The 19,012-nt window shown below is 33.4% G+C and overlaps 1 protein-coding gene across 3 annotated transcripts in view; it reads left to right on the top strand.

Moving 5' to 3' along the window:
• Window positions 1–19,012, top strand: part of Stim (stromal interaction molecule) — a 131,718-nt gene that overhangs the window by 38,820 nt on the left and 73,886 nt on the right. For all 3 annotated transcript variants that reach the window (XR_010843084.1, XM_067046113.1, XM_014428573.3), the window contains exons 6-8: window positions 1,415–1,584; window positions 10,453–10,602; window positions 13,625–13,792. Coding sequence is in view for 2 of the 3 variants with exons in the window: in XM_067046113.1 (XP_066902214.1) it covers window positions 1,415–1,584; window positions 10,453–10,602; window positions 13,625–13,792 (488 nt within the window). In the remaining variant the exon portion in view is untranslated. The remainder of the gene's footprint in view (window positions 1–1,414; window positions 1,585–10,452; window positions 10,603–13,624; window positions 13,793–19,012) is intronic.

Raw genomic sequence — 19,012 nt, 5'->3', positions numbered from 1 at the left:
TATACATTTTATTTCCCACTTCTCTCATCACTTCATTTTATTAATTCTATTCTGTAAAATTATTCTTTTTATGTCATTCTGTTTATATTTTATTTTTTATTTTCTATACTTATTGTGGTTGTTATCTTGTTCTGTTCTTAGCCCTGAAGAAGGCTAGAAACTCTAGCCGAAACGTTGGCACAATTAAATAGGTTACACCAACTTGTTTGTGTTTCATTTCCTCCGCACCCCCAACTATCTTCTCCTCGTACGTCATCTACGGTCAACTATCTCTCATAATTACTAACATTCTTAATTTTTAGTAGATTTTTCCCCTGGCCTGGATGGCATGTAGAGAAATTCATTTTGTTTCTTGTTTGCTGTGCCAGCTCATCTCTATGAACTCATCTGTTTTGGACAAATTGTACTATAATAGAGTCTGGGGTTCATTGACACAGCTTCACGCTCATGCATGCACTGACACTGGGTATCGTCCGCACCAGGTCTTTCCTTGCTTCTTCGGTATGTCCTTTATCCCCACAATGTCTTTTCAGTTGGTTTTGATACACATACTTAAGTTAGCCCTCTAATATTTTAGCCTTAAAGTTATCTCTAATGATAATCCTGCTTCCTTACTCATTTGCTGCTCCATAATTTTAAAATGAAAGCTCTGATTGCTTCTCATGATTAGCTTTTTTTCCTTTAAGCTCTATCATGCCCTTAGTATTCATCTCCTTAACCTCTTCTATGAATTTTGGTGCTCCATTTTAACTGTTTAAGTAACTTAAATTACTTTTAAAGGGTCAGGGAGGGGTAAAAAATAATACTGTACCTGTTTGTTTATGTTGGAAGATGGAATCAGGCTTCCTTACGAAACAATCTCTTTCACTCCAGATGTACAGCACTGCAGCTAGGAAGTAAAGGTAACCTTTCCAATAGGAAACCTTACCAATATTGTTACTGTTGTGGAACTGGTTTGAATATGGCCTGGGGGGGTCAACTTTTATTTCATGGCAGTCACACGGAATGAAAACTTGACCCTCCCCCTATCATGGTTATAATAGGGTGGTAACCTTTAGATAACCCCCACATGTCAGAAATGACCAGGCAGGAGGTAAACAAAAACAACAAAATTGTACGGCAGTGAACACCAATTTGTTTAAAATTTCTTGATGTTTACTTATTGTTTATCTCAACTATCACTGAGTCCAGTGCCACAATGTTTCACTACAGAATAATCTATTAAGGGTATTATGAATCCTCAAAAATAATTAATTGAAATTTTCACTAATAACTATTTAACAGATTGAAAGCTGAGAGACACACTACTAAGCTGTTTACAGTGAAATAGATACTCTAAAACTGGAAAAATGTTGTTATTAATTTGTTTATTTTCTACACTTTGTGAAAGTATTTTTAATCTTTTGAATTTTAGAATCTAATAACCATGTGAAAGACATAGTATTGGTAACATTACTCATGGCTGCTCTGATTGGATTTTGGTACACGTATAGAATGAATAAAATTTCTAAAAAGCATTTGAAACGCATGATGAAAGAAATGGAAAGTTTGCAGAAAGCAGAACTGACATTGGAAGATTTGCAGGTATTAAATTTAAAAAAAAAAATTATTTGACCTGGTAGTTAAGCCTATTTTATGCTGGTAGTTATTGTAAATTTTATGATTCCTCTGAAGTCTAATATAAGTTTTTATTATGTTTTTTGTTTGCTTTTGAGAGCCACAGTTTTCGAATGATATCAGGAAATTATATTTATAGAACTACCCGGTGGGGTTCTACCGATATTGTTTTTGCCAGTTTTCTGTCTGATCAAAATTAATCATTTTATAATAATCGATGTAAGGTAACTTAGTGTCTACTGGCTGACCTGTTGTGTAATGGCTAATTTATCCCTTTTTTCAACTGCCTCGTTATTTGGGATCCCTGTGTGACCCTTAATCCACTTCAATATTATTTGTTTATTTCTTTTTATTACTTGATATTGGTTTTTTATTATTTCCATTTGGTTATTACTAATATTTTTGTTTACATTGTTATTTAGTGATAGTATTACACTCCTACAATCTGTATTGTAACTTTATAATTGACCCAGAAAAAAAATTAATACCACCTTTTGAATTTTAGGTATGTTTCAAGATATATAGAACCTAAAAATTAAATTCAAATGTTTGCCTGCCATGCACCATCTGCAGTTTTACTCCTGAAACTATTGGATTGTTTTTTTGTTTTTTTTTAATTTGGTACTGAAGTTTCAAATCAGCCAACAATTTTTTTAAAATTTATTTATTGTTATTTACAACTGTATAAAAATATACAAGTAAATTTGCTGTTAGTGATAAAATGATATGACACAAACAATTGGAGAATCTACCCATTGATAGAACTCCAATAACATTTCTAGAGGAGAAGATCCCAAAGCCATCTTCTTTTCAGACACCTAGTAGGATTATTAGGTAATGAAGGAGGAGCCAGGTTAGAAACAAGTGGGTTTGGATGGTTGGGAAGTTTATCATGGAAGGATTCATATCTGGTTCTGGCCATATCAGCAACATATGGAACATTAAGATCCTGATGGATAACTTGATTTGTGATAAATAAAGTAAGGAACATTGAGGATTTTACAAAGGATTTTGGACTATAAGGATGGGAGGAATTCGGTGGTTTAGTGGAGCCCCAAAGCTGAACTCGGTATGTCCAGATAGGCCTTATTATTGTCATGTAGATCAGTCTTTTGTAATGTATTGAAAGTTTAGACTGCTTGTCTAGTAAATGTAATAGTCCAAAATCGACAAGCAGTTTTCTGTCTTTTCAGTCTTGTATGAGGATTCCATATCAGTCATTTGTCCAAATGTAGTCCTAAGTGATGAATCTGTTGGACAGGAATAAATGGGGTATTATTAAAGGATACTGTGAGGCAGGAGGTCATGGGTTTATGACAAAGGGTAAATGTGATTTGGTGAGATTTATTGGAATTTATTTTAATCCTCCAGTTTTGGCACCAATCTTCAAGGATGATGTGGGATTGAAGGGTTTGGGTCAATAGGCATTTGTTATCGGCATATGTGGTGAGGATAGTGTTAGGATGGTTTGAGATGTCAGCTGTAAAAACTGTATAAAGGATAGGACCAAGGATACTACCCTGAGGTACGCCAGCAGACTGATGGAATAGGGATGAATAAGCGCTGTTGTTATTTACTTGAAATAATCTGTCAGAAAGATAAGAACAGATAATGAGGAAATATGTAGGGGGTAGGAATTTACAGATCTTGTATAGCAGTCCTGGGTGCCAGACTCGATCAAAAGCCTGTTCTACATCAAGAAAGACTCATATGCAGTACATTCCACGCTCCAATGAAGAAGAGACAACATCAAACAAACATACATGCAGACATTGCTAGATAGAGGAGTGGGATGTTCAGAATCCAAACTGGTGATCTTGGATTATGTGGTTGGAATCTAGGATGAGTTTCTCAAGGATTTTGCCTATGATAGGTAACAGAGAGATAGGACGGTAGGAGGATGGGTATTCTGGCGGCTTTCAAGGTTAGGAAATCATTTTGATTATAGATAATTTCCATGGGTCAGGAAAATATGTGGATCTGAGTACTGCATTATAGATGTAGGTGAGGAGTAGAACAGATTTCGAGGAAGATGTAATTAGGTTATATCCAGGAGCTTTGCGGGAAGGTAACTTCTGAATGATATTGGATATCTCTGAAGGATGAAATGCTTTAGTTGGCAGGGTCATTTGGAGTGGGGTATTCAATTCTTCTTCAGGGTATTAAGGATGGGTTGGATTAAGGATGTCCAGGTGTGGGTCATAGGTTTTAGAAAGGTGCTGACCGAATATCTGGGATTTTTCTTCATCCCATTTTGATCCATATTTGAGATTCAATAAAATGTAAATGATTAAAATTTTTGAAGTTGAGAAGCTAGTCGTCCATAAACATTTGTCAGTAGTCGTAAGGTTTTCAGTTAAGTTAGTTAAATTTTGTATTTTGAATTTCGGAATTGAACTTCTGTTTTTAGTTTGTTTGTCAATTTAGTATAATATTTTTTATCTGTTGGGTATCTAGTCCTGTGCCACTTCACTATTTCTCTGCAATTTTTCTTTAATAAGATGCGAATGTGCTGTGGCAAGTTAGTTTATATGGCATTATTAATTTTACTGGTCGTCGTGTTGTCGCATATGTAAATTCTTAATGATAACTGGATTGTGGTCTGAGGATAGGTTATCTATAGATTTGATAATGGACTGGAAACATGAAATTTGCGAGGTGATAAATATATATAGGATATCAGGACGTTTCTTGAGGGATGTAGGACTCATGGGTGAGAGAATAAAATAACTATTTGAGTTAGTGACACGAGAAAGGATATTACCTTGAATGTATGACAGCCTCATCGTTGATGTTTGACATTCACCAAACAATGATACCCTGAATTAATCATCACCATCCATTTTTTTTTTAAATACAGTGAAGTCTCACTTATATGAAACTCACTTATACGAAACATTCAGTTATGCGAAGAATTTTTCAATCCCCTGCAAAAACCTCTGAATATGTGTATGTAATTATCCATTTATAGAAAACTTAGTTATACGAAACATTCAGTTATACGGAGGAAAGTTTGGACCCGCTTTATGTACATATTAGTAAATTTTATTCAGTACTATGATTTTTTTTTCTTCCGTGGCAAGACCAAAGACGAAAATACCGTGAAAAACGAAACAGTAAACAACTTTTTTCCGCGAATAACATCCGGTCCCAATGACTCTTTATGTTTATATTCTACTCCCTAATTTATAATAATAAGCTCGGACCATTCCGGTTCAAATGACGAAGATCCTTTGCCTCTTCCATTTTTGCAGAAGCTCTTGAAGCATTTGAAGTTGTAAAACGTTTTATATATGCGAAAGAAATTAGCGAGAAGGAATCTAACACCTTAACAGAATCCGAAAGAATGATGTATTCAGCCAAAAGCAACATGAAACAAACATAATACAATTTTTTTGTCAAAAATTAAAAAATTTGGGTTAAAGATAAATAAAATTTTTATACAATAAATAATTTTTTTAACTTTACTTTGTTTTTCTTTGAACTGCATCCAACATACGTATATGTACCTACTAATTACGAGAAAAAATTCTCAAAAATATACATACATAATATGTATTGCGTATTCACTTATACGAAATATTCACTTATACGAAGAATTTTTGGTACCCCCTCATATTCGTATAACTGAGACTTCACTGTATTGACCTTTTAGACTTTTCATTCAGCCATTGCTTGGCCACTTATAGAGATTAAGGAAAAACATTAAGTGTTTTAAATTTAATTCACTAAAATTTAAAAAAAAAAATTAAATTTGTACCACTGCAACCCATAAAGGGTCAGGGGTGCAGTACTTTGTAAGGAAGTATTGTTACTAGACACTACTAGTTGTGCAAGAAGATGATTTGGTCAGAATTAAGGATACCCACTTCTTGAGGCTAGGTTGAACCCAGAGGGCTCTTGAACCCCCAGGGCTGACTAACGGCTATAGTGAAACAGAAACCCAGGTCCTTGGAATTAATAGCCCAGTGCCTTGACCTTAGGCCACCGGCTTCCACAAAAAAATTCGCTAAAAAACAAAACAAAAATCATCAGAATTAGACCATTACTAGCAAAGATATCATAAAAATTGTAGGATTTAAAATGAAATAAGAAAAAATCTGTCTATCCATTATACACTGTTCTGTAGCTCCTATTTGAAAGGTAATTAAATTCCCTACAAAACATAACAAAAAAATCTGTGAAATCGGTCTATTATTAGCAAAGATTTGGTCTATTGTACTTCTAAAGGTTGAACCTGGTGTATTTTAAAATTTATTTTGGCAAGTTACTATGGGAATCAGTTCACTTTTCTATCAGTTTTTGTAATAACTTCAAAATTATATGTCTCATTCTTGAAAATTGAATTGCCAACAAAGATCTTTGTTGAACCAATATTAGCTAAGATACAGCAAGCAGTTTTTGTTTTGGACTTACCATCCTAAGTGGTCAGGAAAGTTGTTTAGTTGACATATCATATTTTTTATTGTTTGATATTTCCTGTTATAATAATAATTAATTCAAATTATAAAGTGAAATGAAAATCTATACCACTACAACCCATGAAGGGGTATAGTACTTTGTAAGAAAGTACTGTTTCTTGAACAATGGTTATACAAGGAGGTGATATGTTCAAGAACATGCTCAGATTTTTCCACAACAATTCAACTAATAACCGATTGTATAATAATATGTAGCATTATTCAATTGAATTTCTGAGGATAGAGCTGCTATTTAGTCATGAAGATCACAAAGAGAAGAAATAATGTTGTGGAACTGAGGAATAGACTGACAAATTAAAATCCTTTGTCAAGGATGATTTGAATGGATTGACTTATATTAATCAACCCAAAAAAAGCATTTAAGTCTAAAGCTATCATAATTGGATCTCCCTTTCTCCTTAAATCTATCCCATGACCCCCCAACCTTTTCCTAAAACAATACTCCTATCTCCTTCCATACGTCAGTTAAAAATCTTGGTATCACTTTTGATCAAACTTTATCCTGGAAACCACACATTGCCCAAATTTCCTGTCGATTCATATCTACCTTAAAGCAATTCAATAGAATCCGTCATCTCCTTCCACTTAAAACTCGTCAACTCTTAGTTTCCTCTTTTGTTTTCCCCCACTTTGACTATGGTTGCCTGGTATGTGGTGAATTCTCGGGTAATCTCGAATCTAAACTTAAACGTCTTATAAATTGCGCAGTACGATTTATTTTCAGGATCACAAGAGATACACACATAACCCAGTATTAAGCCAAGCTGAAGTGGCTTTATCCATCCTTCCGGTGCCAGTATTTCCTAGCTCCCTTTTTATTCCAAGCAATTAGTACTCAACGCCCCTCCTATATCCTAGAAAACTTCCAATTCAAATTCTCTGTCCAATCCCGTACTACCAGGTCCCCAACTAAAAAATTAGGTTGTGAATTATTACTTCTAATTTTAATTTCTTTTATTAATTATCTCCTCTCATTTCTTAACTTTCTGAGGCCAAGTGCCTCATCTTCAGGAATTGAATATGAATTTTACTTTAATACAAATTATTTTAATAAGTGATGTATGTATTTAATAATGAAGTAAATTTTATTCATTTTTATAACTGCAAAGTGATTAAAACAAATTACCAAAAATCTTTGGGGTAGCCCATCAGTGATTGACGTAAATAAATATTTTATATATAATCTTTTCACTTTCTTGAGTCTGGTTATTATTGTTTAAATAAAATCAAATGTATTAAAATTAAATTATCAAAACATTCTTTATTCCCTTAAAGGTCCAACATTTCGGCCAATTCGGCCATCCTCAAGAACAATCTTAAATAACAATTTACACTCACAAATATTTAAAAAACGTTTTGCCAGCTATTCTACCCAGGTCACCAGTTTCAGTCAAAATTACTCTATTTTGTCATTCTTTCATTCATGTTAAAACTTTTAATTATAATCAATTTAACACTATTACACCTTGCTATCACAACAAATAGATTGTTATGATAGCAAGGTGTAATAGGCGTAGGGAGATGGCGACCCCATCACCTGGCCATTGCACTGCAGATAGCCACTGGCCCTCCAGGTTGGAGGAACTGTACACTAATACACATATACAGTACACTAATAACAGCACACTACACTTATCCTAATACTACAGACCAAGGTCACTCACAGTACACATCCTAGTGTACCTGGTACATCATACCACCTGATCGTATGAGCTGGTAACCCATTCCCCTTAACATGTTGACTGCCAACTACGAGTTATCTCATATTTGATGTTATTGCCTCAGACGTCAACCTACGAGATAACTCGTAGTTTGCTTACTTGGCCAAACTTACATTGGCTTCCTAGACTAAAATCTTGAAAAGTACTGTGGCAGTCAACGTGTTAAATTTCTCTTATCACAATCACATAACAGATGAAAAGCCGGACTGATAAAATTGACAACGAACACTGGCGAGGAAAAGGACTCAAGATTGGATTGTGGAATGTTAGAAGTTTGTTCACCACAGGAGCAAGCCGAAACCTTGAGATGGTGCTAAACAACTATAGAGCTGAAATTTTGGTTTATCAGGAAATATGATGGAGGGAATCAGACTTCATTGTGCTCAAGGATTATATCCTGATAAATAGTGGAGACAGGACCAATAGATTGGGTACTGGATTTATGATTATAAAGGAAGTATCCTGAAATATGAAAACATTAGTAACTTGATATGCTATCTGAGAATTAAAAAACGATTTTAAAACATATCCCTGATTTCAGTACACACACCACAGAAGACAGTGAAGAAGAAGATTAAGAAAATTGTTATAGTGCGCTGGAAAGAATTTATGATAGCCTGCCAAGTTAAGAGTTAGTTACGTTGAAGAGCAGGGTGGTTCGATTAGGGCTGCATCAGATTAATGCAGGAAAAGAATGAAGCCAGGATTGACATCTGGAGAAGAAGACGAGGCAGGCATATCGCGTTCATAGCATCAAGCGAAAAGCAGCCAGTGGTAAAAGAAAAGAACATGAAAAAGAGAAATACAAGCTTAAAGACGACAACATGAAAGTAAGGATGCACGAGGTTTCTTTGGGGGAGTATGACACATCAGATAGGGATATAATCCACGACATATTTTCATAAGTTACAAGAAAGGCGATTTTCTGGCTGACAGAGGGGATGTCATTAATAGGTGGACGAGGCACTTCCAGGGATTACTGAGTAAGGATGAGGAACCTATTGCTTACATAATACAGCAGAAGCTCAACCTAGATCATACCCTAGAAAATGAAGATGGAAATGATGTAGAAACACCACCTAAGAAGGAGGAGGTTTGGGAAGTACTTCACAGCATTAAAAATTATAAAGCTCTGGCGGTCTACTCTATATCGGTGGAACTGCTGAATTATGGTAGCAGGACAGTTCTTGACGAAATATACGAAATAATTTTCAATGTATGGATGAATGAAAGGATGCCGATAAATTGGACTACAGTTCTTTTATGCCCCATTCATAAAAAAAGAAACAGTACAGCTGGAATGTGAGAATTATAGAGGTATAGCCCTACTTAACGTAACCTACAAAGTGCTATCGTCTTTGATTTGTTGGAGGTTGAAGATGTACATGGAGAAGATTGTTGGTTACTACCAAAATGGATTCAGACAAGGAAGGTCGACAACTGACGGCATATTCGCGCTGAGACAGTTGTTGGAAAAGACGTTTGAACTTAGTGTTACTCTCCATCATCTCTTCATAAATTTCCAGTAAGCCTTTGACCGTGTTGATAGGGTAAACCTTCTGTACGGTTTACAAAGTTTTGGAGTCCCCAAGAAGTTAGTATGACTGGGTCTAAATGTCAGATTAAATCACAGGGCTCACTGGGACAGGGGTTTTCAGCCAATAATGGTCTTAGCCAAGGAGATCCTTTGTCAGCAACTCTCTTTAATTTTTCCATGGAGGGAGCAGTTCAAGTTTGTATTGCTAACCTGTTTAATTTATGTTTATACTAAAATTAGTGTCAATTGATTACTATTTATTGGTTGAGAAGCTTATAGTCTGAGTCTCACATGCCTAGGATGTCCAATACTATAGAGGGATCTTCACTTCCCTGTTCTTATTCTTCAGGGATATCCTCAGTATTTTTTTCCTTCCTTTTACTTACCAACCCTAGGGCCTCTTTACAGTTCTCGAAGGAGACAGTATGTAAATAACTCAGGTTCTTTCATTCTTTGTCAATATAAGATCCAGGCGCTGGCTTGAGTCATCAACAGCTTAATTTATCTGAATAAATCCATTTCCTTGGTTCCTCACTGTTTCTTTCAATCTACTGAATATGGCATCTTGCCTCTTCAGGTGAAGAACTGTGCATGTGCATGTGTGGATCACCTCTTACCCTGGTTTCCTCCATATCTGATTTGTATTTGGGGAGGCTAGCTGGGGTCTTACCCTATAGATAAACTACCAGTTGGCAAATGAAAGGAATTAACCAGTATGGAGGAAGTATTAAAATCAGGAGTCTTTCATGCAATTTGGTATTCTTCCTAGAATAAATTTTCCTCAGAGTACCATCCTCTCCTGTTTCTCATGGAGAAGGTTCCTTAATAGTTGGTATCAGTAATTTCTAATAGCCAGATTACTAAACATAAAATTTCAGATTACTTATAAATGTTCTAAATAATAGCAAAATTTTATTTCCGCAATGCAACTCTAGCTACATCAATCAATTGTTTTGTTAATCATTCTTATCTGTATAATATTTCTGTAAAAGAGAATTAATTTTTATGTCTTTCATTATGTTTTATATGTAGATATATTATCCGTGTTTTTCCAATAAATATGTTAAGGTTTTGGCATATTTTTTAATTTTTTCAGAAAGAACTTGAGCGAGCAAGACAGGAACAAGAATGTGCTACAACTGAAAAGCAGGATTTAGAAAGGAAATTAATGGAACATGGTGATAGTGCTGAAGTCAGATCATCTTGCTCTGATTTAGAATTGGCAAGATTAAAAGCAGAAAATGAGGTAAACCGACATATGTTTCCCAATGATATTTATAATTAGTTTTTAATTTATTCTGTAATTACATATTTCACAAATTTTATTTTAAAACTATAAGACTTAAACCTTTATGGGTTATGAACATATTTTAATTTATATTTAAATTTGTTCGCATAGTTTGCCACAGTGGATGAATAAACTTAATCTTACCACTGCAAAGGTATGAGATTTCACTGTTCTTCTCCCTTCTCATTTTCCTTTTTTTCTTGTTGAAATGTCCTATGATGAAACTAAGGTAGTTGTAATGTATTATTTTTAAAGGCTCTATACATTTAAAATATCTGATTAGTATATAAGCAGGATGAAAAGCTATTAAAAATTATTTTAAACCTCAACTTATTTTTTACATTTCTCCTTTTATTTACATAGTTAATAACAGGTACAGTAATTTTCTTTTGCAGACATAATCTATTTTAATCAATCTTGGAACTAATCTGTAGTTTATTTTACTCTTTGTTTCTTTTTAAAATGTTTAGTTTACAAATGAGGTTTAAGCCCTATCATTTATACACCTTATATCAGTTTTACAATAATTAAAAATTCATTTATCTCTATTATGATATCCAAAAGGAAAAACCAATAAGAAAAGAAAATTATGTGTTTTTTTGAGAATCTTGAGATTCAGACAATAAATATACAACTATATTTTGCTAATGTGTCTGAATTTTATTGTTTTCATATCATGTCCTATAGCAAAAAACAAGTGATTTAAACAAAAAATGTAAATTAATTATTTAACATTAAAATTACAAACAAATATAGTACTGATTACAATGTTTTTAACATTATAACTAAATTAAGTTAAAAAAAGGTAACAGTGCTTTAGTTGTAATGGTATATTGTTGAAAATCAATTTTCTCTCCATTGGACAAACTTGACAAAGGGTGAACTACATTTTAGCCTTCTTTTGTACACAGATTTTTGGATAATACTGACAGAAAATAATTAGTATTAACTGTGACTTAATACTAATTAGTCACTGTAGTAAGTATTAAGTCACAGTGTTTTTGATCCCCCATCATCCACTTTCATATGATTATAAGATTTTTCTGAGCAGCCTATCATATTCTGTGGATATTTATATTAGGATTATCTGTTTTTAAACATGAACCGTTTCCAATTAATTCAGAGCACCATTATAGTAAAGAAAAATGTGGCTTGAAATAATATTACTCTATTGGCCATTCTTCCTAGGTTCTGATAATTAAAAATCCATGTAATAACTAATTTTCTTTTTCCCTTGACATTTTATATTATGTTTTTCCAGAAGTGGCCACTCTTCTTCAGTAAGGATTATGCTTATGATCTAACTTTATCTTTCCTTTCCTAAAAGTTGGTAATTGTATAGGGTGTCTTAGAATGTTTGTAAGATTTGTCTATCACTATGGCAAGTATCATAGTCATTTTGGTGAAAACTATTGAAATATTACTCTTTCCATGTTTTATTAGAAATTTTCTCAATTTTGAGTTTATTGTGATTTGATAAAGTAATGTTTGGAATAAATTTATATAAAGGTTGCCCTTTTGGCATCTGCAATCACTATTATTGCCAAAATCTGCTCCAGTCACTTATTATATCAGCTTTAATGTGTTTTTTAGTTATTTAATTTTAACTAAGATTATTCTGCTAGTAACTAGGTGTTTCTTTATATTGATTTTTCTGAGCTATCTGCTCCTTCACTAACTCCTATACCAGTTTTTCTCAATTCAAAGTTAGTCACTTTGCAATATCTTTATTTAAAGTGTTAAGTTTACTAATATTGTAAGCTAATGAAACCTGTGATTTTGAACTTTTTGTAGAGCCTGTGAGTGTTTAGTTATCCAAATGAAATTGAAGATCTTTGTTAATTTTGTATTACATAAAATGTATTCAGTCCCTTTTCTAAAGAGCCATTTATATATGTATTTGTCAGTGGTTAAAGTCAATTTGGTTATTGAATTGTAGGTGGTAATCTTTTGAAAGGGTCTTTAAATTGGTAAAACTCTTTCTTTCTTTTCACAAAGTTCCCTCTAGACTTATATTTTTTTTATTTTCATATCAGTTTGTTGTATTTGTGAGATGTGTTATGTATTCTTCCCACATTATCATGTTATTTTAACTATCACAGCTTATCAATGTATGATCTATTATTAGGTTTTCAGAGCTGATAAACTGAATTTACTCCTCAATATGATCTTCACATGATGAATTTTTATTCAATAATTCCGCGAAGATATTTAAAACAGTGATAGTCAGGATCAACTTTTCCACAACAAGTATTAAATTCATTTTCTTTATGACGCAAATCTTCTTTCATTGATATGTTCTTAGGCTGTTTTGTCTATTTATGTAAATATTTGTTCCGTCTTATTTTTATTTTGTTTAAGATCATTAACATCATTATCTTGTTCCATTTCTTTGTGCTCATCTGTTATCGAAGAGGCTTCACATTCCTTTTCTGTTTCTGATGAAGGTTCTACCAGAGTTTTTTTTAATCTTTCTAGTTATGGGTCCTTCTCTTTGCCGGGGATGTGGGTGGATTTCTAATTAAATTTCCATTATTCCATGTGAAACTAATAAGCAATGATTATTATTAGATATGAAAAGCTAGGAAAATAGAAAAGATTGAAATAAGAAATAATCCATAAAAACAGAACATACCTCCTTATAATGAAACACAAGAAACAAAAAGACTGACAAAGGTTAGAGTCTCATTTCAGTTTGGTGGATGGCACCAAACTCTTTATATTTAAAAACAAAGGTTGACCTGTCAATAACTGTTAAACTTACCCTAATTTAAAGTAAAAATAATTTTCTGTTTCAAATTTGTTCTCTAATTAATTGGCTTTTTAAGTTTTTTGTGTTTCATCTCTAGTTATTAAGTAACAAACTGATACTATAAATCGATACTTATAACTTTTTTCCACAAACTCATTGTACAAACTTCATTTTAGGTTATAAAATTTACCCGGTTAACAAATTATTTTTTTACTTAATTTTTTATAGAGGTTAAGAAATGAGCTTGAAAGGGCTGAAGTTGAATTAAAAGACCGTTGCCCTATGCCACCACCAGGTCTTCAACAATGGCTTCAGTTAACTTATGAACTTGAAAATAAAACTTATTTTAAAAAAAAAATGTCTGCAGAAAAGCAGTTGCAAACTGCTAGAGAAGCCGTAAGTATTTAGTTATTTTTATAAATTTAAGTATCTGTTGAATAGTTTAATGCTTTTTAAAAATCTGTTTCTAAAGAATTTTAAATGAAAACTATTGGTATTTTTTTGTATCTTAAATAATATGTTTACTTTTGATGCAAGTTCGTTACCTGGTGAATCTGACTATCAATTTGCAAAAAAAACAATTAATCATCCGAAAATTGTGATAAAAATAAAAATAATATCAGTTAACAGATAAAAATCTATTCATATAGGTTTGGTCTTAAAACTTCCAACCTATTGATGATTCCAATTAGATTCAGTTTAAGAAATGCAAAATTATTTGTTTATCAATGTTCATGTATGACTCTCTTGTTCATTACCAAATCCTGATTCATACTTATTTATTAGCTATAGATTTAAAATAAAAAATCTTCACTGTTGCACTTTCCCAGATTTTACATTAAGTATTTTGAAAATTTTGTATAACTTTAGGTTTATCAAAGTACCTCAAAAACATAGCTACCTCTTTTAGTGGTGATTGTTTAAATTTTTATTTCCTATATTTCTACCATCTGAAAAGGAGAACATATTGAAAATCTTGACCAATTTTCAAACTTCTTTTTGTTAAGTTGAATTTTTTTTTCTTTACATCTATGATTTGTCCTTGTTGCTTTTTGTCATACACCTTGTTGTTACCACTAAAACTTGGGAAGAAAACTGTAGTAAAAGGCTCACTGCTGGCTGCACCTGCACATTTTCCTTTTGTTTGTGACACCAAGTCGTATTGACCAGACTCCTTTTTTTTCATCACCTCTTCCTTTAAAAGTTTTAGGAAATTTGGTAAAGGTGCTTGGACATCCTCTCTGATAATTTGTCTTACATTTGCAGTTGGTTAGCTGTCTCATTTCTATACGAATCTGTGTTACTTGGTGTCCACTACTATTCATATCTCTTTATACATGTTGTAGTTTGGATAACCTCCAAAGTTAAGTAGAATGTAATTGGATTTGTGTGAAGATTTAAAAATTTACCGAAGATTATTTTAATTTGTCAAACTAACTATATTTCTGTTTTATGTATATCTTATGTTATTCTGTATTATGCATATTTCTTTCAAATATTATGTGTTGCTTTAAGAATGCCCAAAAATTTGACACTAAGGGTACTAAATTTGGTGGATATGGAAAGTGAAAATATTTGGCCTTTAAGTTGATCTATTATTACGACTTTGGAATAGAGTATTTGCCATCAAAATCTGTAAAAAAGAAGTGCACCATTCCATTGGAAAATGTCGAATTAGGTGCGCTGGAGAAGAACTGGAGGTCAGAAAATTAATAGTACTCCCAAGGGATTGAATACATGGCACTGCCGTGATCCAGAGAACAACAAATCAAAATTTGAAACATTTTAGAGGTTAGAGAGAGTGAACATGTAATCTTTAGAAATTTAATTTTCATAGTTGGCACTTTATCAGCTTTGTTTTCTAGAATATAAAACAAGTATAAATTATTTGGCAGCATAGTATTGCTTTTTTTTAAAGATGAATAAAATTCATTTACTATTTTTATAGGCTTGATTATATAATGTTTCACAGATAAAATTTGTAACCAGTATCCATGATAATCAATCTATATTTAAATATTGCGACAAAAAACTTTTCTTTTCTTTTTTTTTTTTTTTATTTCACACCTTTTTTTAAACTTCTGTATGTGCAAAAGGTAGGGAATTTGACTGCCAAACCCTTTGTATATGTATATATATCCAGAAAAAATTTTTATTGAGAACTTTCAGAAAAAGTCCGGAATTGGACAAGAATTTTAATTACCAAAATTTATAGACACTATGAATACAATCCTGTCCTGAAAAATAGATTTGTTAGTAAAAAAAATTAACAAGTTTTCATAACCTTTATCAAATGTCATTAGTTTTTAAGTGGAGTGGGTAATTTGCCCCTGATTCTGGTGGAGGGGTTGCCTCCTCGGAGTGTTCTTACACACTAGTCCATCCAAGGCAGCTACCTAGGGAAGGTGATCTTAAGGTGTATACTGTAGGTGACCTTTGATGACAGGATGTATGTAGTATCCTGAATATAGGGGATAAAGATTGGATGGAGGAGCCATGCTCGGAACAGGAAGGAGTGGAAGACTATTGTAAAGTAGGTCCTGGTTCTCAGAGGACCATAGAGCCAGATAACAAAATATACTAAAGATTCTTAAAAAAAAATCAAAACTTTTTTAATTTTAAGATTAAGAGACATCTTATTTCTATCAATTATTTACTATATCAAAACTATAAAGATTAAACATAAAATAATATGTATACATATTTTTTTTTTTAAAACCAGAACATATGATAATTTTAAATACAAGTCATGATACTTAAAATAAAAATAGATCCTTTGTGATGTCCTCCACTCTTCTAACACCACCAGATGTCATTGATTTGTTTAATTTATCTTAAACCTTTTCAAAACACCTATTCACTTGAATTAATTTTGAATTTAATGAAGTCATTGTTATTTACTTGAATGAGGTCAACATTAACCCAAAGTTACACTTGTTGCTCATATACTGAAGTCCCGAATCCTAGAAGTCTCATCCTCTTCCAACCATCCATATCCTCTTGCCGAAATTTTTGGTGGTTTTTTGACCCTGTTTCCTTTTGATCCATCCTTTGAATCATCCCTCCACAACCCTTTCCTTTCTACAATAATATAATTATTTCCTGTGATCTCAATACCAATTTCCTGTCTGATTCCCATCTACTTGGAACATCCTTTCCCCTCCACCTTTTCATTGTTCCTTTGGCTCCCACCCACCATCCTAGCTGGTCTGATTTGTTTTTCATCGATTATCTCTTCATTTCAACTATCATCCTGTCCTCTCATGACTGAATCCAAATATCGTACTATATCCAAACTCCAATGATTCCCACTAAAACTGTAACTTTTGGCAACCTACTCACTCTAACCAGTGAAATGATTTTACCTGACCTTAAAGCTATCCACTGGAATGAAATCTATTATAACACTTTCACCAGTCCCATGTTTGACATCCTCACTTCTAATCTCCTTAGTACCCTCGAATCCACTTCTTCATCAGTTTCATCTGATGAACTAAATTCATACTTTTTATCTGCTTCATCGACTATTTCTTCACCAAAACCTTAGGTATTACTATTTACCAACCCTATCCTGAAAACCTCACATCACCCAAATTTTCAATCAATAAGTCAATAAGTACACTTAAACTATTCCACCACTCCCAATACCTACTCACACTACTACATAGCTCATTCCACTGCCCTCTGGAATTCCCTCCCTTTTAATATTCGATATCCTGTTTTTCCTCCTATATTGTAGGATCATGACTCTTCCGCCATAAGGGTTCTGACAGTACCCCTTATGAGGAGCTCTTCTAGAAATTGTCTTCAATCAGAAGCGGTCACCAAAAGTTCACCTCTGTACTCTATTGCAGGTCTCATTTAGGTCTTGTAGGTTAGTACATCCTGGGTAGCTCCCCATCGGGTGCCTGTCAGCCTCTTCAGCAGTTCCAACCTCCTGGTTCCCTTCAATGCATATTATTCTCATTATGAACCCTCCATGTTAAAGGGTACCCAACGTGATACCAAGATAGGGGACAGTTTGTTTGTCTCAGCATATTAACACCAAGTGATAGCGAGATGGAATATCTCTTAGTTGATAGGGTAAAAAGCTGGAGTTCAGTCAAGGTGTTGATTTCCATATCATTTTTTGATCCCTAGTTTGAAATTTGCCTTAGCGCAACACTCGAGGCTGACTCCTAGAACCGAGGACACTGCAGAAATCATATCATGAATCATTATATTGAAGAGTATCGGGATTAACACTAACCCCTACGGTACACTATATGCTTGGCAGTGGACTCCAGGTTTATCATGAATTCTGGCAGAGGCTCATCTGGACCTGCACTTTTTCCTTTCTCAGTGTAATGGAGCGCCATATCTATCTCACTCCACTAAAATTCATTATTGAGCAGATCATGCTCTCTACCACATTTACGTCAATAAAATTCTCCCAAGTTTTTCCTACAGACCCCATGTGGTTATAATCCCATCTGTTAGAGGAGTGTTCTAATCGCCAATCAGCAAGCAGTGGCGATCCCATTTGTCCTTGAGCCAGTTGAGGGTAGGGGTGTACACAAAAAAGAGACGTTGGTATGAACTTCCTTTACACATTTTTATTTCAACCGCTTCAAGTTTGCCAATGTTGCATATTTCTTTCCTTATTGAGAATTGCACTGTTAGGTTTGACTTGGCTGCTACCATAATCCCTGACGAGCACTGGCGGCTTCTGGACTGGACATAGTACTGGTAGCCATCATGTTGGAACTCCAAAATGTTGCCAGTTGCAGTGTCTGGCTCTACGATTGCATAGATATCAATATTGTTCTTTTTGATATGCTGCTGGAGCTTGATAAACTTCGCATCTATAAGTCCACCAGCGTTCCAAAAAAAGTATTTTCAAGGTGGCAGTTGATGGTCTATGTTTGGTTTTTCTTCTTGATTGGCCTTTATAAAGGGCATTGAAATTTGTATAGCTCATAGTGTCGCTGTAATGATGGGCTGCCTTGCAGGGACGTTGAAGGACGGTGTATACATTCAGTATTCTCCATACTACTGTCAGCAGTATAGTGCAACAAGGACGTTCAGGGGCACAATTAGAACAAGTATAGTTCACCCCAACATGCTTGTTCCCTATCTCCATTTAAATCCCTCCTTTTCCAGTACCTTGTCACATCCCAAACCGACATTCTCCAATCATAACACCTTGATCTAAGATTAGAATTAGGATCAAATGTCAATAATTTTTTTATATATTATATATTTATTCCATTTAGTATATATTTAAACATTCCTCAAGTTTTTTTGTAGTATAAGTGTCTACATGCATGGTTATACATATATGGACATATGCGTTTATTTATATATGTTGGTATTCATATGAATCGAATATACTTTCATTTAATTGATTATTTTCTTTTCTTTTATTAGTTATTTGTATTTTTTTTATTTTAAATTGAGAATAAGAATATACCAGGTCATTCAAAAAGTCCTGTCGTTTTTTTGGGGGAAATTATTAATAAATAAATATTTTCAAATAATCACCTTTATTCATCAAAATATCCACCGTTACAGTCGGTAACCTTCTCCCAACGAGATGGTAAAGTCCAAATTCCTTCCTTAAAAAACTGTTGATTT

The sequence above is a fragment of the Halyomorpha halys genome, unplaced genomic scaffold, assembly GCF_000696795.3.
Source record: "Halyomorpha halys isolate HHAL.00 unplaced genomic scaffold, Hhal_1.1 Scaffold727.1, whole genome shotgun sequence".
Taxonomy (NCBI): Eukaryota; Metazoa; Arthropoda; class Insecta; order Hemiptera; family Pentatomidae; genus Halyomorpha; species Halyomorpha halys.
Note: the sequence above shows the minus strand (reverse complement) of the source record. Positions and strands in the feature narration are given on the sequence as shown.